The 27,492-nt window shown below is 42.1% G+C and overlaps 1 protein-coding gene and 1 long non-coding RNA gene across 2 annotated transcripts in view; one reads left to right on the forward strand and one right to left on the reverse strand.

Annotated features, from left to right (window-relative positions):
• Positions 1–14,085: 14,085 nt before the first annotated feature.
• The window catches only part of AADAC (arylacetamide deacetylase), a 29,942-nt gene continuing 16,535 nt past the window's right edge, over positions 14,086–27,492 (forward strand). The window contains exon 1 of the mRNA XM_021275188.4: positions 14,086–14,204. Within this exon, the coding sequence (XP_021130863.3) occupies positions 14,181–14,204 (24 nt within the window). The 5' untranslated portion in view covers positions 14,086–14,180. The remainder of the gene's footprint in view (positions 14,205–27,492) is intronic.
• Positions 18,073–19,363, reverse strand: LOC119717736 (uncharacterized). Its single transcript, XR_005267884.2, has 3 exons — positions 19,210–19,363; positions 18,893–18,989; positions 18,073–18,252 (listed from the first exon to the last, which is right to left on the reverse strand). It is a non-coding gene; the product is annotated as an uncharacterized lncRNA (long non-coding RNA).

Below are 27,492 nucleotides of genomic sequence, written 5' to 3' on the forward strand. Positions count from 1 at the left end.
TGAACCTTGGTGTTTTAGTACTGAATGCTGACAAAGCTTAAATAAACATTTCTATTGATGCAGAGAGAACAAGGCAGCTAGTCTATGGGAAAACAGATTCCACTCTCATTTCCTACTGCCAAAATCTCATGACAATAATCCTGTTGGAGTTCAGCTGTACTTTGATTGAAATCAGTGGCCTTGTTAATTTTCAGAAGGGAAAGTCTGACTTCACAATGCACCTCGGATTTCCTGGTCCTGTTTCCACTCCTACACCTCAGTTACTGCCTAAAGAAATACAGATGATTTCAGTGAAACTACAGCAATGTAAAAATCTTACCAGGAGACAATAGGTCTCTTTCTATATACTGTTGAGTATGTATAGCAACGGAGAGTGGCATCTAAAGTAAAACAAGCTGCTTTGCAGTTAACATCTACATTAAAAAGTTGGTCCTTCTAAATATCATCTGTATTTTGACAGGTATTAATAGCTAGCATTTTACCAGAGGACCCAAATTACAGGGACACAGATTTGTCAGGGTGATAACTAGAACCAGTCAAGGTGCAATGTTTTTGTTTTGATGAGGAGCTCAATACCTTCTGGCACCTATGTTGATTCTTCCCAGCTGTTTGAAATGCTCTGAAATTCAATTAGCATAAAATTAGTGTAAAAAGCTAAGTGACTGTCAGTGTAAACAGCATATAATTTGATTATCTGTTGCCTCTGCTTTCCTTGCTTTTCTGTATTCTCCATATATTGTATTCACATGTTTTATACTTCTTTTGCAGGTTAATTTTGTTGCTGTTGCAAAGCCTCCAGTGGTGCCCAGATTTCTCTTGGTGATGCAGTGAAGGACCTGTGGAGACTGAGGTCCTTCTGACTGATGTACCATAACATACAATGCAACTGTTCTGATTTTTAATATATATGTATTTTTTGTACTCTCTCCAATAGTTGAAAAACAGTATAAGGTATACTGCTGCTTGGTTAAACATTGCTGTCAGTTGCTAGTTTGTGACCATCATTTTGTATCAGTAATAAAGACTTAAAATTTAAGGCAATAAGGCATTTTCAAAGATTCTTATCTTAGGGAAAGGCGAAGTTGTAGGTCAGGTACATCAATTTCTAAGTTTTCTCCATTTTTTTTCAAATAAATTACTGTTAGAGGGGATGTGAAAGTAAATTAGCATTGTTCTTGGAACTTACAGGATGGAGATCAGTGTAAATATTTTGTAGGTTTTTGTTTTTTTTTTTTCCTTTTCTGCTGGATAAGTAATGTTTTTCCCCCACATAAACAAAAAAAAAAAAAAGCAAATGTATAAGTGTAGATAGAACACGATTTAAGAACCAGGAGCAAAGTGTAACTCAGGAGTTACATTAAAGTTCTTGGAGTATTTGTTTCAGATATTGAATTAATTGTAAAATACAGAGATGAATTTGGTCAATACTAACACATTGCAAACAAACATAAATTTTCACCAATAGCTAAACTCTTATGCCCCTTGTAGGATTCTATGAATCTCTAAGAAGGAAAACTATTCTCTTCTATAGGGTGTGGAGAATGCTGTGTGGAATTCAGCTGTCTCACCGCTCTGCACCTTGACCCTGCGTTTTCAAGTCATTTTAGTTCAGACAGGTCACAGCAGAGAAGCAGCTTTGTCTGCAATCTGCTTGTCACGAGCTTAGGCTTTCTTTTGTTCTTGTTGTCTACCCTCCTGACCTTTGAGCATCTCACATGTGAAACCAGAAAGTAATTAATCTTTTCTGATTGGGATAGGTTATTATTGATGTCTGCACTGGGTCTGAGCAGCCAAGGACACCCACTGACTATGGCTTTTGAACTTTAACCATATCAGTTAACGTGGGGCCTAATAAATTATCCACAGTATTGACAGACACATTAAGAACTCCTGCTTAGTGCATTCAATACGGGCACACACATTGTAACCTACTTCATTAAGAAAGGTCTGTTTTCTTGCCTTGTGAAAAGTTGTAATATCTTTCTCTTTTACCTGGATGGTTATTGGAGATGGGCATAAAGAGGGCTCACCTAACTTTTTTTTTTTTTAAACTCTGTATGCCTTTGCAAAATCTGCTCTCCTCATTATTGGAACATATTCTCAAACTGGGTGACTAAACATGATTTATAATGAGATCGTCAATCTCCTTTCAGACCACCTTGCAAGCAGAGGTGTTAACCTGCAAATATATTCAAGCAGCAGATGAACTGAAACGCAGATATTGCTGTTAAAGTAATATTGCAGATGTAGACTGGATATTTTCAATGTTAATCTCAAAAATTAGTTAAAATATCTTTATTTTAATTTCAAAAGTGAAATAGAAATCAGATCTAGGAGAGCCTTTGTGTTGCTTTCTGTAGCTAATTGTAAAGATACCTAATCAGGCATGCCATCGCTTATTGATGTCCGTTATGAATTTACATGGATAGGATAAGGCAGCAAATTTTCTTTTTCTTTTTCTTTTTTTTTTTTTTTTTTTTTATTATTATTAAAGATACTATGATTATAGAGCTTTTTAATTTTAATTCAAAGAAGCATTTATATTGTTTTAGCTAATTTTTCTGGAAAAGAGTATTTCAGCATAAACAGTCTACCTGGACAAATACAAGATCAGATATAAAATCCTGTGAAACTTCAGGGGCCATCTCTGAATGACACTTCGCAGAGAAAGAAAAATCTTGCAGTTTGTCCTGGGTCCCAGCATGGTAGTCCATTGTAGTAGATTGTTCAAAGGCAAAGGCACTAAAACAGAAACTGTGGCTTAGGCTGCTGTTGCCCACTCTGCTTTGGATTTAGCATTGCAAGTTTAAGTCACTGTCAGGGCAAGGTGAGAAACAGCCATCATAAAATATTTGTATGAACAGTAAGATATTCTTTTATTCTGAAATTAAACTAAGAATCAGTAATAATCACAGCACCTTATGCTACTTTATAGGTTGACTATCACACACTCTTGCTAGTTCAGTATTTTCCTCCTTTTCTGTAAACTTATAGTTATTTATTTCTATAATCTGATATGGATGAAGAGTTCATATAAATGTGTGGATTTTCTTCTCCTTCTGTGCATTTCAGAGATGATGCTTTATTGAAATTGGTAAGGCTTCTAATGCTGAATGCTTCTGGGTTGGATCCTGGATGGTAGGAAAACTTGGTCCATGTGTTTTACAACAGTTTCAGTTCCTCAGGTTGGTTTCTGTGCTCATTTGTTAAACCAAAAGGCAATGTGGGATCCCCTGCCTCTTGGCTCAGAGACCAGTGCACTGGGAGAAAGAACGCATCAAAACCTGTCTGAGAGGTGCTGGACTTCACGTAGCTCGATGGGAACTGAGCAAGCCAGGAACGACATGGATTCAAGTCTGGGTTTGCAGAGATAAGCCTTCTCAAGTTCTTTGCTTGAATAGATTCCTATTTTAAGCTCCTGCCAAAATAATCTCTGGTATTTCCATTGTCTTCTGTGCACTTCAAGGTGTACTTATATGCTTTAGGTTGGAACTGAAAGTCCTTAGGGTGCCCAGCATGATAGTTTAAAAAGTGTTACCTGTAAATGTGGTCACTGAATTGAGGGTACTTCACCACCAGGAGGCATTCAGCACCTACTGGGCAGTAGATACCAATTCGTGGAGATAGCAAAATAATCAATTCAAAAAATACGACTTCCACATTTTATTTATTATAATGGTTTTGGTAAGGCTGTACTTTCTTATGCTCTAAGGATAACACTAAATTAACTTATAAAATGTGATCACAGTTCCTGTAATGCAAAAATGTCATGACTACGTGCACAAACACATCCCTAAGTAGGTTCTCATTACTGACATAATGTATCAGTGGGAATTGGAATAGCAAAGTTGTTTAGTAGATGATGCCATCTTTAACTATGTGACAATTGCTAAGTGGAGTTTGCTGGTGTCTTAAGTAAGAATAAATGAGTCCAAAGAGCAATATATTGTTGCTTAAAAATATATAACCCTGTGTAACCTACAGGTATAGTGCAATAACTAAAGGAAGATATTCCGGCAGTTAATTAACGAGAATCTTAAAACCTGTCTGTAAACAAAAGTAATTGATTGTTGGTGCAAGGCATGGATAATTTTTGCTTGTGATGAAGTAAAAATTTGTGATCTCCTTATGAAGGTGGACCTGCACACTGTCCTTTATTTTGTACGGTAAACAGAGTTTAAAACAAATAATAATAAAAATAAAACAACCCACCTGCCTCCCCAAATAAGCAGATACATCTCAGGTAAAAGAAATGAGGTGTGGTGGTTTATTTCAAAGGTACAGATGAGAGTATTTCTAAATTGTATTATGTTTTATTTCACAATTAAAATTTTAGAAGTGGAATGCTTTAAGGTCATGTAGACTTTCTTCAGTTCTCAGCTGCAGTCTTTCTTCTGCAGAGCTGGTAAATTTTGCTCTCTATTTGTCAGCATTTTTAATTAACCAGAGAACTTCATTATTTTCAGATGTTAGAAGGGTGAGTCAGACTGCCTGATGTTATGTACACAGAGCTACTGGGGCTGCTTTTAGATGAGTGTATGCTCAGCCTCTGCTTGGTCGAGCACTTCTGTTCTGTGTTCCATTCAGTGGGGTACTTGGAGGCTTAGAACTGAAGAGCAGCAGCAGCAGGACATAAGATCTCTTGCAAATGGTGTTCTTATGCACATCTTGCTAAGTCAAGGTCAACACTAGAAAACTGGAGGTTTTCTGTATTGAGATGTGGGGAAAAGGGAAGGAAAGATGCCAGTTCTACAGCAAAAAGCCTGAGATAACTGTTCTGGAATATTCTTGTTCTTACAGTATAAGAAGTAAGAATGTTTTAGCTTATATATATATATCTATGTTATTTCACTTACTGAACGTTTATGGTGGCTCGCATAAAATAAGCTTCCACAGGAAAATATACTTTTAAATTTATATTATAAAGCTTTTCTGCTGTAAATAGCAGTACTTTCTGCTGTAAAAGCAGTACTAGTAAATACGTTCAGTGTAGGCTACTGGACTCACATTTATACTAATGAAGTCATCAGTATAATTCCCAATAAATTCATAACAGTAATGTTTAAAAACCTGTGCTACTTGTATCATGCTATTGATTTATTGATTGAAAGGAAAGGTGGGATTTTTTGAGTTGATTGTATGACTCAAGGCATTTCCAGCTTTATTTCAGTGGGATGGCCCTGAGCTCTGGAGTTGTAGGCAAGTACATAGCTTTAGGTTTCTTGGGTCCAGAAGTTCATAACTTGTTTTTACCAAAGCAAACTTCATTCCATTTTCATGAATCTATAATCTGATCAGGTACCTCCAAAAAAGCTCACTTAAGTTTGTAATAGCATTTATTTAGCTGTGGAATACTTCATTATTATTTATTTTTAGACAATACTTCATTTAAAACACATTTGGAATCAGGTTTTGCCCCAACAGGGTGGACTGTTAGACATTTGCAAACTGGCTCCACCAGTGCTAACTTCTGTGGGTGTTTTTCAGGGTTTAGAGGAAACAGGAGGAAATGCCATCTCTGCTAGCTCTTCTAGAGCTGCTTGCTGATCTGGAGCTTAATGAAGAGAGGAATGAGATGGGGAACCTTCTGGGGTGATAGATGGAACAAACGTTTTTTGTGTTAGTGCATACGTAGGGCAAGAATAGACTGGTGGAGCACAGCATTTTCTTACTGGTTTCCTAAGTGACTGCTATTATGTTTCATTTGTTTTGGAAACATGCTGTATATTTCAGACTTAACTGTATGTTTCTGTTGGTTTGTGTCAGAACCATAAGTCAATTCAAATGACCTTTCCATTACTGAATGTAATATGCTCTCCAAGGATGAGTGTTGCAAGCATTCCAAAACAGTTTTCTTCCATTAAAAATCTCTTATAGAATATCAGACTGCTGTGCTAACAACATTCAAGAAATCTGATGCTTTCATACAGATGAAAGAGCAATAAAACTAAATTTATCTTGTACCTCACTCCCATTTCTTGTCTCCTTGTTGCTGCTGGCATAAGCCTTAATGCCAAATTCAAATTTTGGGAAGCTGTAGAAAGTGCAGTGACAGACCCTGTCTGCCTTGTGTGCACCCCTGCTGTAACTCCTGGCTCTGCTTCTCAGTACTGAAACTGCAGGGCAGCTCCCGGGCCTGCCCTGCTGCAGCACCCACAGGAGGATTGCTTGGTGCCCGTGGGGCGTTTTTGCAGCTGGAGGTGTGGCAGGGCCCCCGGGACACCTGGGGAAGCAGTGATCCTCTGGTGAGGAGTCAGGCTCTGAGCCTCGGGATCCATTGCATTCGGTCCAGCATAATCTGGTTTGTTTTATTAGCTTTCTGTTAGGGATGTGGAGTAGAGAGCATTTGGAAGTAACTTGACATCCACTAAAATAAATGTTCTTTTCTGTTTATTCCTTGGCTTGCATTCAAAAATTAAATGGTAATGCATTAAGAGTCTAAAGCTTTGTCTTACTAAGTCTTTAATTGAACACAGTTCAAAAACAAAAGCAAACCTTCATTTTTTATTGCACTAAGAAGAAATAATGATTTTTTTTAAAGCTGACTATATGTAGCATTGCATGTGAATCTGACATCTAACTATGTGATTTCACTTCTTTACTGAAAAAATTAGCTACTCACCAACTGACAGATGTGTTAAACTTTATAAAGCTGAAACAAATTCCAGACACGTAATATAGCTTTTTTTTTTTTTTTTTTTTTTTTTTTTTTTTTTTTTAAGACATCTTCATTCACAATGCAGCCTATAAACCATAAGCTTGCTGGATAGGTATTGACTGGTATTGACTGTTTTGGATTTTTTGTTTCATGTTGTCTGTTATGTATTAAAAGAGAAACCACAGCTAAGGAATCCTTAGTGCCAGGAGCCTGGCTTGCCAGCGGAGTGAGGAAAGGCAGAATCTTGCCACAAAGGCAAGGCATCTGCTATGGGAAGAGACAGAAAGGGGTGAGGGAATGGGAGCACACAGGAAAGAGCAAGGGGGTTCCTCCATCCTGTCTGCATCTTTCAGTGCTGTAGAAGTTTCTTTTGACGCAGGGAGGAATGGATTGAGTTTTTGGATTAAAAAGCCTCAGTGATGACAGGGAGCGAAAGGAGCAGGCAAACTTGTGCCTCCAAGAGCAGGAGATGGGAGCAGAACAATTAACAAACAAAATGTGCAAAAGCAGCAGAATACCAGACTCGCTCAGCTGCTGTTTTAACATTCCCAGAAATGTTGAGATGGATGTTCCGGAGCTTGGCTCCCTCCTGTCTGTGCTCAAGGCTGCTCTGTCCTGAGGCCAGGAGCGTTCAAAGGCGGCCCCGCTCCTGCAGGGGAGCAGCACCGGCAGCCAAAATGCATCCTCCTGCGGGGCAGTGCGGGGTGGCCGGAGGGGCTGAGCGCTGCACCCAGCCGCGGGTGCGCCTGGCGCGGGGAGCTGTGAGCAGGCAGCAGCAGGAGGGTGGCAGGAGCACGGTCCTCGTTCCAGGCCTGAACTACCACCAGCGAGCTCCCCAGCTGTGCTTTTGTGATGCAGGTAGCTGCTAAGCCTGTATCTGTGTTATAAACTGCAAGTGCTTATAAAGGCCTTTAAATAGTGTTTCCAAGAATATAAATTTTAAAATCTATTAACTGGCTAAAGCTCTTGTTTCTCTTTGTGCAATGGTTTGATTTCACAGCACTGAGAAACAAAGGCTTTCGGATTTGTTCCTGTATTCACACGTTAGCTAGTCCTGTGTGTGTGCCTCCAGAAGCATCTGCACTGCAGGAAGGTTCCCAACGTGCACGGTTCAGCGTGGCTCTCCAGAGGCACGCAGCATGCTGAAGGAACGAGACACCCACACATCTGTGAGCTTTGCAAAGAGGCTGGGCCAAAACAGCACAACTGCTGTCCTAATGTCAGCAGGCAGCAAGAGCGTCTGTTGATTAAATGCCTGGTAACCCTTTATTTTGCACTCCTTTCACACAACCGGCTTTAAGCTTTGGATAATAAAATAAATAACATTGTATTTCACCCTATTGCAGTAGGGATCAACAGTAAAGTCTAACATCCTTAGGAGCAGAAATGGACTTAATGCTTTACTTCTGAATGAATAGCGCTTTGTTGTGTTATCTCCTCCCTCTCCCTTCCCTAATAACCCTTCTGTAAGAGATGAACATGGTTCTTAATTACAGGTTCCTTTTGTTTCTTAGCATTCTATGACTAAACCATTTATTCTTATTACTGTGGCATGCTGATGAAATGCAAAATGAAATTAAAAAAATGGAAATTGTATGATGGTTACAGAGTCTACATAGAATATGGAACCCTACAATTAAAAATAAACACTTGTATTATCTTAAATCTAGTTTGCAGCTTGCATTTCTGAAACAACTGCATTTGTCCTATGCTTTGCCGTATGTCCCACTCAAGGCAGGACATCAGTGCTGATGCCAGCCAGTGAGAGATTTTATTTCACCTGACTAGTAAAGGTTCCTTATCGGGGCTGTCTGTAGGAGGTATGGGAGGTGTCTTTTTTTCCCTAAGAACTGCTATAAAAATAACCTTGTTTTAGGTCAGGATGTTGGCAATACTCTGTTCCTGAATGACAGAAACAAGTGACTGCGGGTAGTTGGACCAGTAATGATTTTAATGTATTTCTTGGGTAAAACTTCATTAGACAGTGAACCCTGGCTGAAAGCTTTACATTAAAAGCTATTAACTCTCTATTAAAAACTAGTAAATGTGTTTGCTTTCCACAACAGTAAGCTTAAAACTGTAATTTTTATACGAAGAAAATTGTTGACTCAAGTGGAAAGGAATGTGCCCTTAATTCTTTCAGCAGTTCTTAAACCACATGCTCGACAGCTCTGTTAGGAAATCTGAGCAATGTTTCTCTTATTTCTACAACAATGTTTGCCTCTAATTTTCATGCTTTCCAGCATTTTTTGTGGTATGAAGAGAAAATGTCCCTCCTCCCCATGCTGTCTTAGTGCTGATTATACTTGGATAGCATAATTGGACAAATTATTTCCAAAGCAAGCTTAGCTCTCTGTAACATGATATAACATGGGCTTGTATAGAAATTACAAACTGGAAACTGGTTGTCATAAACTGTTCTTCATCAAAAAGCCCATACGACGTTCCTTTGTCATGCTGAACTACTCCTCCGTCAACCAAAAGCCAATGCTAATTTATGAAGTGAAACATTTAACCCTGGCTGAAGTTTAAACACTTTCCAGTGTATTTATAAAGTCTTCTTTCTGTTCAAAGCATCTGAAAAAAACAAATCTGTAAATACCAGATTTACTTCTAGTAAATATTGCATTTAGTCACAGAAGACTTTCAACTTAATTTGAGAATGTTTTGCACATTTTTCTTTAGTTTTGTAACAGAGGCACTAGCTACCCATGAGAAACACCAAGTTTGTTTTAAAACAACTTCACTATTCTTTTCTGTGCTTTGAGTTGTATTTGATACAGGACGGAACTACTTCAAGGATGAACACTTCTCTTTTTCTCCCTTCAAGCAGAGGCCATGTCCCCTAGAGCTGCTGAGGAAGGCAACATTTACTCATTTAACACTGAAAGCAGAGAATAGGTGGAATAACCTGTGGCTGCACCCTGACAAAATATCAGTTTCCTATGTTTGAACTCAAGAGCTCTTTTCACAAAATCACTGACTGGCTGAGGTTGGCAGGGACTTCTGGGGTCTGTCTGACTTCCGTCCAAAGTGACTTCACAAAAACAGTGTTAAACACTTGTGAGAGCAAAGTCATGCATGTTGGACTAAACTGACGACTTCCATGCTATGTTCATCTTGTAATAGCCTTAAGAATAAAAAAGACCATTCTAATTTGGTTCCTGTGTTGGCCCCAGGGCGGTATCAAACGTCTGACTCTTACACCCAGTGCAGCAGCATCGGGGGCTTAATTTGGGGTGCTAGTGCAGAAGGGGTGCGTGCTGCGGGCTGGCTGCACAGTGTGCTGCCTCTGAATGAGAGGTGGTTGGAGATGAGGTGGTGGAGCTCCTGGGGGCCCCCCAGCCCTTGCGGGAGTTCCTCCCAACGTCGTGCTGCCCTGAGGAAGCTGCCACAGTCAAAGTCGGGATTTGACCTCAGAGCACCAGCCCTGAGGCTGCAGATGTCCCCTTCTGCCTCCAGCCACTCTCATGCAGCCACGCTTGTTCATGGCAGCTGGTTTTGATATCCAACCACTGTTTTACCAGGAAAATCTCTCCCAGGGGAAGGCAGAGCCCGACAGGCAGCCCTAGCAGCAGGGAGCACAGCGGTGACCCCCAGCACAGGAAACTGTCAGAAGCATGAGGCAGGTGTTCACAAAACACATGGCCGAGAGCACACACCACACTGTAAATGTACCTGTGTTTCCCTGGTCCGGACACCTCTGAGCAAGCTAGTCTTGCTGGTAGAAGAAGAAGAGGAAGTGTTGAGTGTGTGAGTATTGGAAGATGTCCTTCATGCACACCACTGCATGAGTTTAGCTGCTGGCAGGGAACAGAGTGTTTTTTTTTGTACCTACATTATTATGTGCCTTCAAATAGAGATTTGATTTCACAGCAGATGAGATTCTGCCTTGTTTTGGCAGGAGGACTCTACTCTCCAATGTAGCACAGTTTTTATCAAAGCTTTTGTTTTGTAGACTACTTGGATTTTGTGATGGAAATATTTCTAAAATTCATGTAATCTTTTTCAAAACTCTTCAATGAAAAACGGTTAGAAATTTGCTTTACAACAAATGTAGAAGTTGAATGCAATTATTTGCTCAATCCAAACCAAACCTTTTTTACTGTCATATTGAAAATTGTGCAGAACTGCAACAATCCGTGATTTGGATTGCTTTCGTGCCAAGCCCTGTGAAGCTCAGGTTGCCTCCAAGGCAGGCAAGTGGGAATACAATCATTCCCATGCAGGCTGCTCTGAGCAAAGAGATGCGCTCTGCTTGTTCTCACCCATCTCTACTACAAAAAGTATAAGAAACATCTGGCAGAGAGGCCAGATGGATCAAATCTTGCAAATGCAGATGCTTTGGAAAGTAGTGTAAAAATATCGACCTTATGTTTTCTTTATTATTCAAACATATTACATTTTCCCTTATGCTGAGCCTCTGCTTTGTGGGACATTCTTTTATGGATGTTTTTTGCTAGTGTTGGCTTTTCCCTTTCCCCTCAGTTTTGGTTCAAGTTTTTAAAACAGAGTAAGGATGCCATATGCTTCTTCCACTGTTTCTGTAGACTGGGAATTTGTCCCAGTGTCTGTCGTCCATAGTGCTAGAGATAAATTTTGTGCTTGCAGAATCATAGCATTGGATCCATGAGCTTTACCTGCTTTTGGCACGCTGAAGAAGCAGAACTTACCTGTCCCTTTGCCAATTCGCAGATAAGACAGAAGTCCAACCATTATGAATTTGCAGAAATGGCAGGGACACATACAAGCCACTGGGGAGACCAGTTCTGGATAAAATAAGCTCTCTGCTTTAGGCTTCCTTCTTGAGTTAGGAGAACATGTGTCCTGTAGTGAGTGTGGCAGCTCTTCAGCTGCAAGCTGGTCTCGCTTGCCTTTTCATGTCCCTGCTCTGCCACCCTCCCAGCAGCTTGACAGGGAACGTTTCTGTAAGCGCTAACCTCCACGTGTAAATCTGACCTTACTTGCAGTGCATCTTATGGTCCTCATTAGAAAGCTGAAGTGTAAAATCTGGTTTGTCTCGTGATATTTTCCCCTAATTTGCCATCTCAGCTGTCTGTTATAGCTGCTGAGAGTTCCTTCATGTGTGGCTGCTGCAGCCATGTAGCAGTAATGACTTTGTAATTAAAGCCTTGCAACTGTAGAAATAACTGCAAGACTTCCTGGAAGATAAGGCAGCCAGAAATGCTGGTGAGGGCTATGCTTTGCGTTTTCCAGTGGCAACATCTACAAACGTTTTGTCTTGAACTACCAGAAGTGCCTGCAGTTACTTTGTGGACAGAAAGAGATGACCCCAACGCCTATAAAGACTATGGAATTATGCTTCAAATCCACTGTATCAACAGCAGTAACGGGAGTGCCATTCCAGAAGGAAGGGCTGTGAGAGGGCCAGAAGGAAGAGCAGTGCGTCAATGGCCAGCAGCGGGTGATCCTTGTCACCAGGCTGAAACCTTCCAGGCAAATGGGCTTGTTTGACCTGCAGACTAGAGGTGTTCCCCTACCTGCAGGCATCACATGGCTTAAATGGTTGCAGTGATACCGTGAACAAGAGGAAAAATGGCTATTTCTCAGTGTGCTCATTGCAAAAAAGTATTCAGCTGCTTCCACAGACGAGTGTGTGGGCAGTGTTCCCATACTGAGGGGTGTTCCACTGAGACAAAATATTTGGCCTGGGTGTGTTGTCCACTAGAGGATTTGATTACATTTGGTTTTGTAACTGACACAACAGGGTAGTTCTGAAGGGACAAAATAACAAAACTGGTATCAATTTAGTGATCCTGTGAGGAAAAAAGTAAAATCGAAGTATGAGGATGTGACTCCTCCAAGCCTTCAAGTGTTCGTCTCGTATGCTTCAGACTAATGAAGAGCAGAAGATATCAATGCACAAAAGTATATGAGGTGACTCCTCTATTTTTCTAATAAGTCATTATAGACGGGACAGTTGGGCGATAGTGAGGCTGGAGCTGTGTGACTTACTGGCTCAGCTGAGCCCGCACATGGGCTGTGGCTGGGGACTTCGAGGTGACCCAGGCTGCGGGGGAAGAGCCCTGTGGGCCGGGTTCCCAGGGGCTGTCACTGCATGTGCAATGTGCCTTGCCTGTCATGCACGCTTTTCAAGCAGAAGTCTGAGTAAGAAATGTTTATGAAAATAAATGGGGATTTTGAAATAACTTTCAAGACCACTAGTATTTAAAATTATATGACTGTTCGCAATAAAGTAGAAAAACTAAGTATTATGATAGTGTAGAAATTCCTTATTTAAAAAGGACAGGGCTTCAAGTGAGACTTGTGTTTTCTCTGAGAATTGTGCTAATTTTTTTCCCAGTATTTCTATAGATCCACGCCATGTCCATTTGTCACTGTAGTGGTGTATTTTAAGCTCAGCCTTCCTCCCATGAGATTTCTTTGTTTTGTATGCAGTCTGTAAGGTGGGTGACATTTATCCAGCTCATCAGAACTGGTGTACGTGATGGTTTATTGAAAATCTTAGTTTAATAGGCAGAATCAGATTCGTCTTTCTTTCAGAACCATACCGTCCTACACTTCATGCTGTTCAAGAGGAAAGCATGGTTGATCTGTGGAGTTAAGGGGTTCAGGGATAGTTGGTAAGGAACTGTTTGAATGTGCAAATATCTGATTTTATGTGCACCTACCCTAAAAGCACTGTCTGTGTGCCCAAGTCAGGAACACAAGTACAAAGAGTTTTGCACTGCATGTTTTGCAAGTTTGTTCTTTCAAATGATGTGTGCTCAGTAGCTCTGCGGAGTCCTGTGGGATGCCTGCACAGCATGAATGTTTCAGCTTCGTTTCCGTTCTGAACTGACTTCACAAGTGAGTGTGGAAATTTCCACTGTCTTTCTGGACGTACACGCTGTTCTTTGTTACGTTTCTATCCACCAATACTATGAGCTGTAGTTTTGTGTTAAAGCTGAAATACTGCACAGAAGCTATAGTCAGCAGGGAACTGAGGAATGCTGAATATCACATGCTTCTAAACTTCTTAGGCCACAGCACTAGGAAGTTTGACTCCTCTCACTTTGGCCTCCTCCCTGTATGTTCCCAGGCATCCAACACTCTTCTGTGCTCGTTTTCTCCCCAGCCCTGTAGTTGCTGTGGTCTTTGCCACATACGTGGCAGTCAGCACTTAAATTGCCTATGCAAAATCCATTGCATAAATCACATCAGTTTATGATATCGTTTTGAAATTTGTTCTAACTACAAACAGATCAAAGTAGCTACTTTTACATCCACATGTGAATTCAAAACCCCTTAATTTATCTGAAAGCAACTCAGGTGGTCTTAGGCAGAAACAATGTGCTGAGAATGATCAGCACCTGTCAGAATTAATGCAGCTTCTGCTAATCAGCACCTCCCTCTTCAACTGCTTAAGGCTTTATGGTAAGGCTGACTGCTGCAGCCTTACTCTATGGAAAACCTGTGGATTTGAATTTTAGTTTTGTAGTTTGTTAGTCCATTTATATGTCAGTTAAGATGGCTTTAACAGTACAGAAATTTGGTAGTCATGGTACTCTTCCTGACAATGACTGTAAGTCATGCTTTTTACTCTTTTCCAGTGTATTATCTTTAACATGAATGTGTTTAAGTCCATAGAGTACCCTGTCTGTTAGGGCTTGTCATGATTCCTACTTAGACACCTTGGTTTTCCCTTGCTTCCCAGCACTGGAGTCTTCTAGATAAATCTGTCTATCCAGAGACAGTGTCTGCCTCATTGCCTGCCATCCATTTCGCATTGCCCACCCTCACACCTGAACCGCTCACCAGCCCTGTGTGGGGAGCTCCAGCTGCCGCGGGTCTGGCGTGCGGGCAGTTGTGTGCTCTCACCTTTCCCACGAGTGCAGAGCAACAGCAAACCACGCGGGGGAAGTGGCTGCGTTACATAGGAAGAAATGTTGAAAACAGAAGTGTTTTATTTATTTATTTATTTTTCTCCTGGCACTGCTTGTAGTCTGGCCTTACTGTAGTTAGCATGTCACTTGTTGTTATTTCATACCCGTAGTAAATGGTTTGTACTGAAAGAAATTAGGCCCTAAATCTCAATGAAAATGTGGGATTTTAACAGAGCTAAAATTAAAAAACCTTTTGTGTTTGTAACAAGGTTTCTGGACTGAAAAGTTTTGTTGCCAGTTTACACCAAGTACCTGAATATTGGGCGGTTTTGTCATTTCTAAAGGCCCAGGAGGTAACAGTGTTGGAGCTCCACTGGTGCCGTGCACTCTGTTCCTGCCTCTCAGTTCCCTGCTCTGCCTCTGTTCTGCCTCTGCCCTTCATACGGCAAGCCTCGAGCTGTAAAGTACTCGAATGGGATGGAAGCCCCTTGTCTGTAACTACGAAATCATCAGTAGCTTGTCACTGATGCACCAAAGTGAGCGTAAGCTGCGAGCAGCGGATGGACAGGACGTGCGTGTCAGTAAGTGGCTCGGTGCAGCCTTTCCCTCTGAGTCTCTTGCAGGTCTTTTCCTGTGTTGCTGCTTCCTCCTCCTGCAGGCATACCCTGCTGTGGAGGTAAGCCCAGAACATCCCATGAAGATTTTCCTCCTGAGTTAGCAGAAATGTACTAAAAGGAGAGTCTTTTCCACTCGCACAATGGAGCTGTGTTTAAATTGTTTGTAGGCGCCTGGCCTGATGCAGAGGCAGGCAGAGGCTGTGCTATGTTTCCAGACACAGCTTTTCAAATAACATTTGTTTCAAGACCAAGATGAGCCAAGGAGGCTGAATGACATTTCTAATACGTTAGCTCATTTCCAGAGATAGTAGTTTTCTTGGCTTTGATGATTGACTGGGACCTAATTCTCAATTCTGATTTCTTCTGACAAGTTGACAAAGGAAAGTGCTGATCTTGCTGAAGTGTTCAGTCATGTAGGAGCTTCACAGCAGGCAGGCGTCTGAGAAGAATTGCCAGGAGGCCAGGTGAAGGGTAGCGAAGCCTGGAAAAACACACGGGGTCACATCCATTCCTGGTGTAAATCCACTGACTCTAATGACTTTCAGGCCTTCCCTGCTTCTTCTAGAAGTTGTAAAGGAACTAAATGCAGAAAAGGTCTACAGGAAACCAGCACAGAAACACTGTAGATACAGTAAAATCCCCCAAAGATTGCTGGCTGTGCACAGCCAAACACCGACCGGCAGCAGGTCTGGTTCGGTGCTCCCCGTGGAGCTGCAGCGAGGAACCAGCCCTGGGGCTGGAAGGGGCTCGGCCGCACACTGTGCCCGGGGGGAGCGGGGAATGGTCTGCGTTGGTCTGCCTACTACATTCACTTCACGAAGTATAGAAAAAAGTACAACTGTCACATTAGCTGCTGTCTTCTGATGTCCATTGGGTCTGCTTTGTTTTATTTATTTGGCTTTTGTGAAACTGATGGGTCTTGTGCTCTGAGAAGGTCTTTATCTTCATTATGATGAGCAATGTGGACTTCAGGAGCTCTCAGAGCAATCTCTACAAGCCAGAAAGCTCTACCCCTAGGAGCAGGAGCGCACTGCTTAGGCTGGGAGCTGGATTAGTGCGGAGCAGCAACTTCCATGTTCCTTGCCCTGAGCTGCTCTTCACTTTGGTGCCCTGTGCCACGGGAGCCGGGCTGTGCCGTACCTCCACGCGTGCACTTGTGCCCTGCTCTTGGGTCTGCGCCCTGGGGCTCCCCAGGGAAGGGGAAGGACCAAGGCTGGCTGCAGCCCTGCTATCAAGCTTATCAAACCCTTTTGCCCTTTTAAAGTGGGTGCTCTTTGCTCACCTCTGCAAATCCAAGCAGATTTTTCTCAAGTAGCTTCGTGATGTCATGCTCAAAAGTGCTAATAACTTGTAACAGACACCTTGGCATCAGCACGGCCACCTTGTAGGTGGGCCCTGGTACAGCACCTTGCCCCCAGCCCCTGGGCAGGTGCCCTTTGCTGCTCCCTGGGTGCGATGAGGCCAGAGCCGTGACGTGTCATGAGGCTGGTGTAGGTTGTGTCCAGTGTTTCTGAAAGCAGCTGCCAGCAGAGTACTCCGCAGTGCTCTCTGTTTTAACATCGTTTTTGTGATCACCTCTAGGATAAATCCGCTTGGGTAGCTAAAGCCAAAATTTATGCTTCTAGCCAGAAAGAATTCACTCTATGGAAAAACAGTAAAAGTTTCTGGTTGTGGCAGGATTACAGCAAGGATGACAGTAAAAGTTTCTGCTTATGGCAGTAAGACAGAAGGGATGAAGTTTCACAGGAACTCAGAGTTTCCACTTACACAGACTGTGATAATTTTATATTTGCTGCTTTGTGGTTTTGAGAAAGACTCCTTCTGAAGTTGATTTCTGTTTTGTAGAAACTAACTGTAACTCATTTTACAATTTAAAGAATACCCTTTCTCTTGTAAAATTGGTTTTTTATTAGAGTTAACAATGCTGCAGACAGATTTTTTCTTTCTATACTAAATGTATTGTACGTGCCACTCAGTTACTCTATATTTAGATTCAGTCCCACGGTACTTCAAAATTGGCAGTTTTGTATTGCTTAAAGGGTGAAAAAAACCCTCTTGCTGTGCATGAACTGTGCTGCAGGTATGTGGTTCACCCCAGGATCTCTTTCCATTGACTGCCACGAAAGCTGGATGAAGCCCCAAGCTAGCATGGTTACCGCAGGCTGCCAAGACACGCTTTTTTCCCAGGATCTGGCGACCGCTGCTCCGGTGCCTTGCTGCCTGTGTGGCCTCCCCTCTGCGTACAGCTCCTGCTTCCCATGGCACGTGGGGGATGCTGAGAGGTGGTAGCTGCAGATTACCCCTCAGAGGGAAGGGTGCCAGGAGCTTGCCAAAGGACACTAGCCTGTGATGGGCTGTGCCGAGAGAAGCTGGTTGCAGATCAGTGGGGTTATTTACACAGGAAGCGATATTTGTATGTAGTCTGCAGATGCATCAAAAGTCTTTGGTGCTGGTCATATTCTGAGACTATTTCTTGGAAGTTCTTGGTCAAATCCTAGCAGTATTTTCAGTCTTGTTAATATTCAGAGCATCTTATTTGGCTGCAGTTAATCACTGGCAAAGGCTGCAGATTCTCTTGCAGTCTGTTTTTGCACATGAAAAAACTACCGGGTGCACCTCCTGAAGTGCTTTTGTCACTGACTGGGCCACAACGCGGGCTGAGCTGTAAGAACGCAGCCTGCCTGCAGGTCAGCAGGTGCCGACATCCAGGTTTGTCTCTGCTGTTATTTGGTCTGCACGGAGAGGCGAGTCACTTCGTTCTTGTCTTCATTTTCCCACATGCAAAGTACAGCCTCCTGGAACCTATTTAGCATCTAGAGAGGTGGTTTGAGAGCTATTTGCTTAGCTTGCACTATTATTATTAGAGTCAGAAATGATTTTTAAAGGCCTTAGTGAGCTCCAGTTGTAGCTAATTTTCACTTCATAACATCCAATGAGAGGTACTGGGGCTGGCTGTGCTGTAGCTGAGGACACTGAGTCATGGAAGATGGAGCTCGCGGGCACAGTGGCACTATTGTAGTGGTGGATATGTTGAAGGGACTGCAGTTTGAGCTGGAGAAGCTCAAGTCTTTTGCCAAAGGCCTCACAGGAATTCTGCTGCAGAACTGGAACCAGCTGGGCTCTGTAGGTGCTTGGAAACACAAACTTCTGTTTAATGAACCTTCAATTAATAAACAGCTATTGCAAATCCAGGTCTGTAATGGTTACTAAAAGTATCTGATAGAGCAACACTTCTCAGAATAATTCTGAGCCTAGAACCAGTGCATAGGCATTCTAAGCACTAATTCACCCGGAATAAATGACATTTCCCATTGAAAATAGTTACATTGCTCTGGCCTTTTTTATACCAGTGGTTAGACTGATAAAGCAGCACTGATTGAGACTAACCCTTGGAAAAGACAGGTTGGCTACAAAAGGTACATCAAATTAATGCCTGATGTGACTTTTTAAAAATTCCATACCCCTGGTCAGCAGTAAAATAAGAATAAAGATAAAAATATATAAGAATAAAGACAAAAATCCTATTTATAAGGATTTACAGAAGGAACAGCTAAGAACTGCTTTTCAATTTAATGAAAATAACGTTTCTATTAAGTGTATTGTTTATGTAGTGAAAGCATTTGTCACAGATCGGTTTCAATAATTGCAGCTCTGAAAGAAATAAAATGTGAAGGAAAGGCTCTAAGAGCCCAATCTTTAGTCTGTGGGAAGGCCAGGAGTAGCCGTTCAAATAAGAACAATGACAAAACATGCACTACACAAAGACTCACCATTTTACTGTTCGTCCAGGTGGTGCTGGGGTTTTCAGGCTGCATTTCAGTCAAGGTTTAGCTTGCAGATCACTGAAGCACTCTGGTTCTGATTAGGCTGTTGGAAAGTAGGACAGAGTCCAAAGTTGGAAATTAGCATAGCATTAAGCAACCTTAAATTGTGGTTGTAAGTGCAGTTTGAGACCACTGGGTTGACTTGAGCTGCCTTTTACCCGTGAAATATGCTGTAGTATAAACAGACATTTTTTGGCATTTAATATATGGAGCTTTAATGCTAAAAATAAATGTTCAGGTGGCACATATGAGGCATCCCCTACCTGGTAGGCAGAAGTAGGCTTGCAGGATCCTCCCTGTGGTCTGCATTTCCCACTCCACATGCCCATGGCCAGCAGCCCCATGAGGCTCCACAGGCTGGGCTGGCGCTGGTGGTGCTGGGCTGGCAGGCTCACTCCTCCATGCACGGCTGGGGCATCTCAGATCTCCATCTACGTGTGTTTTTATCACACTTGATTTCGTCTTCTTCTCCTCTTAGCCTTCTTAGCCTCCATCTTTATGTAATTCATTTTTTATTCATCATAGTTATTATTTTACACTTCTTCCTCGGGCCTAAATTTGCATAAGAACTGAAGCAATAAGGTCAAAGTCAATAGCGTACTGATATGGCTATGGTTACAGAAAAGTTTGTTTTTTTTTTTTTTTTTAAGCAATGTTCTGTTTACACAGATTTTTTTTTTTTTTTTTTTGCTTTGTTTTAAAAGGTTTGTTTGTTAATAACAACCAAATACTTTCCACCCTATTATTGTGCTCTAGTTCTCACAGAGGTTTTGTCTGAATGATGGAGCTTCTTTTAAGTGGACCTTGCTTGAACCTTCGCTCTTTTGGACCTTGCACTGGTGAGATTTTTCCAGACGGTGTTGGCTCAGCTCTGTCTTCCTCCAGCTTTTGGAGTGCATGCTATAGCACAGGTTTCTGCCTGCTTTGTTCCTGGATGTTAATAGGATGTTATCTCTATGTTATTAAACTAATGTTAAGTGCCAAGAGCTTTACAGACGGTCTGTTGTGCGGTGTCATTGGTCAGCTGTTGAGAAACATGAAGTATCCTGACTAATGAACAGCTCAACAGTCAATACATGGCAGATAATCAGGCATTAGGGAGCTAAGATTCGGAGGAGATAACTCAAAGCAAGCATACCAAAATAAGCTTCTTAGCTCAATGTAAACAACTAGGTGTAATCATTCCTCCAGAAGTCAACATTTTCCCTGAGGCTGCATACTCATTCCGCATTAGTAATATAATGAATTTTAGGCTGAGTAATACTGTCTAGCAAAGCGGTATCTTTAAAAGATATCTTAAACTACTGCTTTGCTCTCACTTTCAATTTGTTCATGAAATTTTCATACTTACTCGAAATCCAGTTAGACGCAGTTGGGATAGACCACATGCTGATATTGCTGATGCTGATATTGCTGATGGAACTTAAAAATACTGGGGTCAGGTTTGTGGTATGACAAAGCATGCTGTCTACGAATGTTCCTGTAAGAATAAAACGGAAAATCAAAATTGAGTATTAACATGGGAAAAATGAAGTCTATACCCAGAGCTCATGGACTGGTGTTTTCAACAGGTTTTGTTTCATATTCCATTTGATTGTTTGTTTAGGAATCAAGCTGTAATTCCAACAGACTGTGGCTTCTTTTAGCTCGTGTAAGGCAAAATGATTTTAGGCTAGTAGATGAGCAAGTAATTATGTGCATTCTTTAATGTTCCCTTTGTCTTGACCAGTTATCTCATAACTTTGCAGCTATGTAGTTTTAAATTGGTGATTGAAGTAAGTCAATCAATCCAAAACAGATTTGAACAAAGAAATGCTGGGGCTTTGCAATGAGCACTCGTTAGGGGTGCTTGCCTGTTCCCTCCTGCGCCTCAGCTCCCAGGCAGACTGCGTGTGGAGCTGCCTGCCTGGGTCTCTAGGTGGGCAGGCGGGACTGCTCAGTGGTTCAGGGCAGTGCCTTTATTCTGTCCTCCATTTCTTAAACTGCTGTGTCTCTCAGTCAAACTACGAGTATGGAGAACTGTCATTCAACTATTTTTTTTCTAATCCGTGTTCTGAAGTCTTCCAGCGTGCCCCTTGTTTTAGTCTGTTCCTGTGGTTTAAAAAGCTGTGGCAGCATCAATGCAGGCTAGGTCCTGAATGTTACCAAGTCCTGAAGGGAGATTATCTGTTGTTGGACTGTCTAGATCGTTGCATGCATTAGTGGAATATAATTTGAAATAAGTAGTGTTTGATGTATATACCTCTTATTTGATGCTATACCTCTTGAAAATTGTGTAAGGCCTGAACATTAGGAGTGAAGAGATCAGAGGATGTGGAGGAAGTATGCATATGTATGTCTTCAGCTGTTAAACAGTGGCTGGTTAATATACAAAACCTTTTTTCAAGTGCTACAGATCAGAGAAACTGAGGCTGTCTGCTGCCTCTCCCAAGTGGAAGCTTTATGGTCACGAAATTTTTGAGTGGAACCAAAGAACACAGCTTCATACAGCTCTGTTTTAGGATGCATAGGCTGCTGAAAAGATCATGTTCGGTCTGAATTTACACTTAATAAACCAAACTGCAAATTATAGAAATGCTGAATTGTTATCTTAAATAATTTGTACTGTATTTTAAAATATCTCTTTCTGTAGATATTTCCTGTAAGGCAAAGAGATAAGTCTAGAAGCTGAAGGTTTTATTCCTTTGGCACCATGGCCATATGCTGTCTTTATTTTAACAAGCTCTGGAAAGGTAGTAATGCTGTAGTTTAATTTGTGTTGACAGTCTTAACTCCATCATAGCAAGGCTATTCGGTTTGGGAAGTACTTGTCTGGTTCCTTTTTTTTTTCTTTTTCTCCAGGAGTGGTTCACTCCCCTTGAGTAATCTTAAATGTCAAATTTGAGCATTTACACTGAACAGTGGTGCAAGAGATGTCTTGGCATCAGATAGTTAAACTCCTTTTACATAGGTGGTGGGAAAGTAGCTGAAATCACAAGGGTAATGATTTACTCAGGTAGTGATGTTCTGTGTGGTGTTTTTACGATGATGAAGGGGAATGGTATATGCGTATGGATAGGCTCAGATAACATCAAACCATATTGCTTCCCTGCTTTCCATTTGGTCACTGTTACCCAACGCAGAGGTTTCAGGAATTTGGAGCAGTAGAATAAAGAAGATTTCTGTCTTAGCTGCTTGAGTGTAGATTTTATTTACTTATTTATTTATTTGGAGCGGGTCATAGACAGCACTGACTTTAGACAGCACTACATTAACAGGAAAGTTGGCACAGAAATTAGTTTGTATCTGTCACACTCGTCTGGAAGAGACACAAAGCAGAGCCCCTGTGGCGATGTGCTCTTCTGAACGCTGCATAACCTCACAGCCAATCTGGGGAGCTGCAAGCGAGAGCTGTGCAGAGCTGTGACTGCTTCTGGTGTAAACACATTTCTTCCGCATTTAATTTGCAGAGTCAAAAGCACAGAAAAAGATTCACATTAGTGTTTGTGAACATGTCTTAGCAGTTATTTTATTGAAGGTCATTAGTTTCTCATTGTTGAGCAGCCTTACTTGTAAGGGCCGACCAGATTCTTGGAGGTGCTAACGTGAAGAGAGTGCTGGAGAAACAAGTGCAGCTGTTTGTGTTCATATTTCCTTGGTGGCTGAGGATTGCCTGGGCTGTGCAGGTACAGGCAAAGCATAAATGGTTTCATACTGTTGCTTACTTTCTTGTCAATAAAATTACTATTAGTACTGCATATTTGTTTTAATGAATATAAGATCCTGAAGGAATGATTGCTTTCTGGTAGCCGTATTCATTGTGGCTTTACCTGCACATAGAAGAGTCTCTCCAGCACATTTAAATCTTCATCCTCACTTTGTGAAGGATGGGAACTTTTTTCCTAGCTTTGGAGATGAGCGGAGGGGCAGTGAGAGCACTGTGCCCACGAGCCATGTGGTGCCGGATGCCCTCCACGGCTGCCTGGGAGAGGAGCTGGGTGTTCCGGCAGGGTGGCTGCCTCGGCAGGACAGGTCACACTACGGCATCCTGCAGTGCTATTCCAGTGACTGCTTTTGTTAGGCTTGCTGGTTCTTCTGACCCCTTGAGGCTGTGGGAGTTGGGATTACCACGAACTTCCCTCTCTTTGAATGTTAAGGTTGTCATGTCAGGAAAGAACTCGCAGTTATTTGATCTGACCTCATGCACAGCGTGGGTCCATAGGACTGCCCTGAGTCGGTGGTCTTGTTGGGCAGCTGGAGCAGCAGAAAATAATCTGACCCCACACCAGGGAGCAGCGGGAACTCATTACACTCTTGTAAAGGTGTACAGCCATGGGCAGAGATGACTTGTTAAGGTTTCTCCAGGTTCTTGCCCCACTGGGCAAGAAGATCTGACCCTTGGGGATGCAGAGTTTGAACCACTCTTATTTTCAGGCCTCTACAGAACCGAGTCAGGCTTTGTGTAAAATTTAGGCAGCAGCTGCTATTCTGCGTGCATCTCCCTTGAGCCCATTCATCACATCTGAGTCAGCTTCTCCCAGGCACCTTCGGTGAGAAGGTGCTTTGAAAAGCTGCTGGTTTGCTAGGCAGAGCATCGGGCTTCCCATTACATTGCGGCTATAGAACTCAGCATTATTTGGTTAAAAACATCTCCAAGTGTTCATTTTGAAAGAGAAACAGCAAAAGTAACTAAATTCTGTTTTTCATCATGCTTTTGTCTCATCTGCTATTGAAATTACAGTTCAGAACGGCTCTAATTTAGCAGTTTGATTTCCTCCCCCCCTCCAAATTCCACAGCAACTCAGCTGGAAAAATAGACCTCTGGTTTGAATAATGTCTCTTCCATTCATCATCCTCAGCATGTCCATTGACTCTGCAATCCAAAAGGCTTACTAATTTCAGAAATCAGCCTTAAATGCTTGTGTGCCACAGATGTATATCCACATATTCATAAATTCAAAGGTATATTTGCTCAAACCTAAATATTCCTTTGCTGAAAATATTTAGCAAATGGTTTATTTAATCATGATCTGTCATGCAATCATTCCACTTTTTGAAAAGATCACTTTCTACTTAAATGTTATCAGTACTACTTTAATTTTGTACGAGATTCCTGCTGACTATTACACAGGCATTATTTCTTCTCTAATAGTCTCTGTTCCCCTGGGATGGAAAAGTGAGATTTCGAGCAATCTGTTTCTGGGTCATGAATTTAAGAATTGTGATTTATTGTTGTAAGAACTAGAAAACCTAATTACACAAACTATGTGAACACCGAGAAGCCAGAAATTGAAGATGTAAGCAAAATGAACCTGTTATTACTTTCAAGTTTGGGATTCTTAAGTTATTTTGAACATCGAAACTTGAGGTACAGCAGGAGCCAGTGAAGTTGGCTTGAAGTATGTCTGGATTTCTGGTTTAGTATGGATCAGGTAAGGGAGTTTGTTGCCTTGGTCTACCTCTGAAACAGTCACTACTTTGTGATGGCTCCTGTGAAACAGTGCATTTGTGTGACAGCCCTGCAGCTTTTGAGTGCATTTCTTCACTTGGGAGAGTGACTAGGTGAGTAAAATGGAGTTTCACTTGCTGCAGGCTTCTCCTCAGCTTATTTCACTGGGGGAACGAGCCAAGCCACCATTGCAGTCTTCCTTCTGCACAAGGCAGAGGGACTCTTCCTTGCGAGATTCTCAGGGGAGGCATTCTCTTTAGTACTTAATGAAAAGCAGATATATTCTGCATTAATGCCTAACATTTCACCGTGTCTTCATCAGTTATGGACTAGCAATTTCACCTTTAATCTCAAGATTTATGTCTACATAATAATCTTAAATGGATTTAGTTTTTGTTCATGGAAAAAATCAGGGTGTAGGTAATTAAGGAAGAAGTAAAGAAGGAATTCAGGTAGATAATTTAAATTTAATGCCTCTCCATCCAGTGTTCATGACAACTGCATGCTCCTTCTCTAACTGGAAAAATGATTGCTTTTTCAAGTCGGTGAAAATTAGAATAAAGTTGGAAAATAATATTTTTTTGTCTTTCTACTGTTTTGAAACATTGATACCTTTCTTCCAAGAAGTAAAAAGTGATATGCTTGAACAACATATGACATTGTGAAAACATCAAGACAAAATACTGTGTTGGAATCTCCTATTGTCTAATTATAGTGATGATATGCTTTTTAGACCAACTTGGAAAATAGTTTATTGAATGTCTTAATGCTGTTATGACCCTAGCATATTTCTGAAAATGTTGCTTTGTCATGTATTCAGAAATACTGCATGTGTTAAATTTGAGCTTATTTAAATTTTGGTGAATTGCTTTTTTGAGTTCAGAGTATGAATGTATTCAAGACAAACATTTGTTTCCATTTATACAACTTAAAATTCAGTAATAAACAACAGATGGGAGAACTATATCCAAATCCTCTTTTATAAAACATCTTGAGAGTGCCATGTCCTCATTTTATGAAAATAGGCCAAAATCCGTTTCTATAGGCGTCATTAAAAAGTAGAGATAATAACAAAGAAGATAAGATAAAAGTAGAAATCACTTTAACTAGGCTGTGGTTTTATGATTCAGTGAAATACATTGCTAGCTTCTGAAAACAAGCCAAAAGCTGTTTAATCCAGAGTGAATCCCACCATGTATATTCAACACTGCTGGCATCTTCAAGCCTGTTTTGTAGAGAATGGGTGGAGGTACACTTGAGCCTTGTTTGGGCAGAAAAAGAATATGAGGAATAAGTGAGCCGATTTATTTTTTTTTTTTTTTTTGTGAGATTCACTATTTATATGTTTCTGTCAAAAAAAAAAAAAAAAAAAAGGCAACAAGAAGTCCATCCAGCCGTTTGCTGGCCAGGGCAGTTCTGGCCTGAAAGACCCGAAGCCAAAAAGCCAAAGAAGAGGGGCACCAGCGGCGGAGGGCTGCTGCCCTCCAGGGCCCTCCAGCACGCTGGGCTTTCCCCCTGAGCCCTGCGTGCTCCCCACTGGTGTGCCCTTCTGAGCAGGCAAATTCAGCAGCTGCTCAGTGCACAGATCCACCTCCTGGCCACCTGATTTACCCATGCCCTGGCCATGGGAAAGCTGGCTTATATCACATCCCAAAAGGTAGGGTTGGCGGAGGGCACATCTCTAGCTGCTCCCAGGAGAGCCAGGGTGGTAGATGGGGGAAAAACGGCTGTGCTGGGTGATGCTGAGTGTGTCCTGCCTGGCTGGGAGCAGGTCTCCTCCTGCCTTCCCCCACTGCTGTCCCTGTGGGTTTCACTGGTCTTCGGACGCGTGGTCCTGAGTGGTGCTGATGCCCCTGCTCATGGCCTTGCCTCTCTCCTCAAACACATGCTGTGTCCTGGCATGCCAAGGATTTGTTCTCACCTCTGGGCAATGAAATCCTATTTCATCTTTGTTGCTAATCCTCTTAATCCTCTAAAGAGAAGGGCACGAGTCTCAGCTACTTTATTTACTGGGGCAAGATTAAGGGGTGATTTGGTTGTGTGGTGAGAAGTAATAAGCTACTGTGAGGCTGTAGAACATGTTGGTGTGCAGTGCAAGCACTGGAGCCCTGACAAATGCAACACCAGCGTTTCAGGACAGTTTGCAGCTGATTGCAGAGCAGTACGCAGCAGCTCAGCACTGAGGGGAGCATGGCTTGATAAATCACAAAATAGCCACTGCTTGAATTCTCACTGTTAACTGTGTATCTGGGTTTGGCGTGGATTTTATGTTGTTTGCTTTAACATCGATCATTTTTCAGCTGTTTCCTGACTAGCTGTTGGTGCCTGTTTGTGTACTGGATTAAGACCTACTTACAGCAGATGTGTGGCTGCTGCCTTCCACAGGGCACCTCCAGCCTTGCACTGATCTAATTACAATCATAATTATCAGTTGATGTCAGTCAGATACTAAAAGACATCAGAGGAAATTTGTGCTTATTACTACAAGTTTGCAACTTGTCTCACCAAGGGCACCATGGGCAATCGTTACTGGCCCCAGTGTGTTTTTTTCTCCTTTCTCTTCATTCTCTGTCCCTGGAGGATGGCCACAGATGATCCTCACAGCACTGAGAGAAGCATTTACAGAACCAGTACTTCGAACCAGTGTTTGGATGCTCCTGAATACGCTAGTTTTAGTGGAAAGAAAAAAAAACAATGTTATGCTGCCTCCCAGTGGCTTTTTAGTTTATTTCTTAAAATCTGTCAGATCAGAAAATTAATTCGGGGCTGGGGCATAACTAACCAGTGCACTGCTGCCTTTCTCTCGCCCCGGTGCTGCTGGGTGGGATGTGGGGACGGGGTCTGCAGGGGGTCACTGGTGGCCCTGGGAGGGACGCAGGAGGAAGGGATGGGGGACAGACAGCCATAGGTGGCCCAGTGGCTTCAGCAGTGCCTGCTGTGGGTGCCGGCTGCTGTTCTCGTCAGCCGTTAGCCCACACCCCATGAAGACATTACCCATAGCATGAATGTCTGGGAACACCACAGTCCTCATGGGGTCAAGCTAGCGGCCTGTCTTTAACAGCAGGGCCCCGCAGCCCTGGCCACGAGGAGCACCTCTGGTGCAGCCAGTGCCGGTGGG

This window comes from Anas platyrhynchos, chromosome 9, assembly GCF_047663525.1.
Source record: "Anas platyrhynchos isolate ZD024472 breed Pekin duck chromosome 9, IASCAAS_PekinDuck_T2T, whole genome shotgun sequence".
In the NCBI taxonomy this organism is placed as follows: Eukaryota; Metazoa; Chordata; class Aves; order Anseriformes; family Anatidae; genus Anas; species Anas platyrhynchos.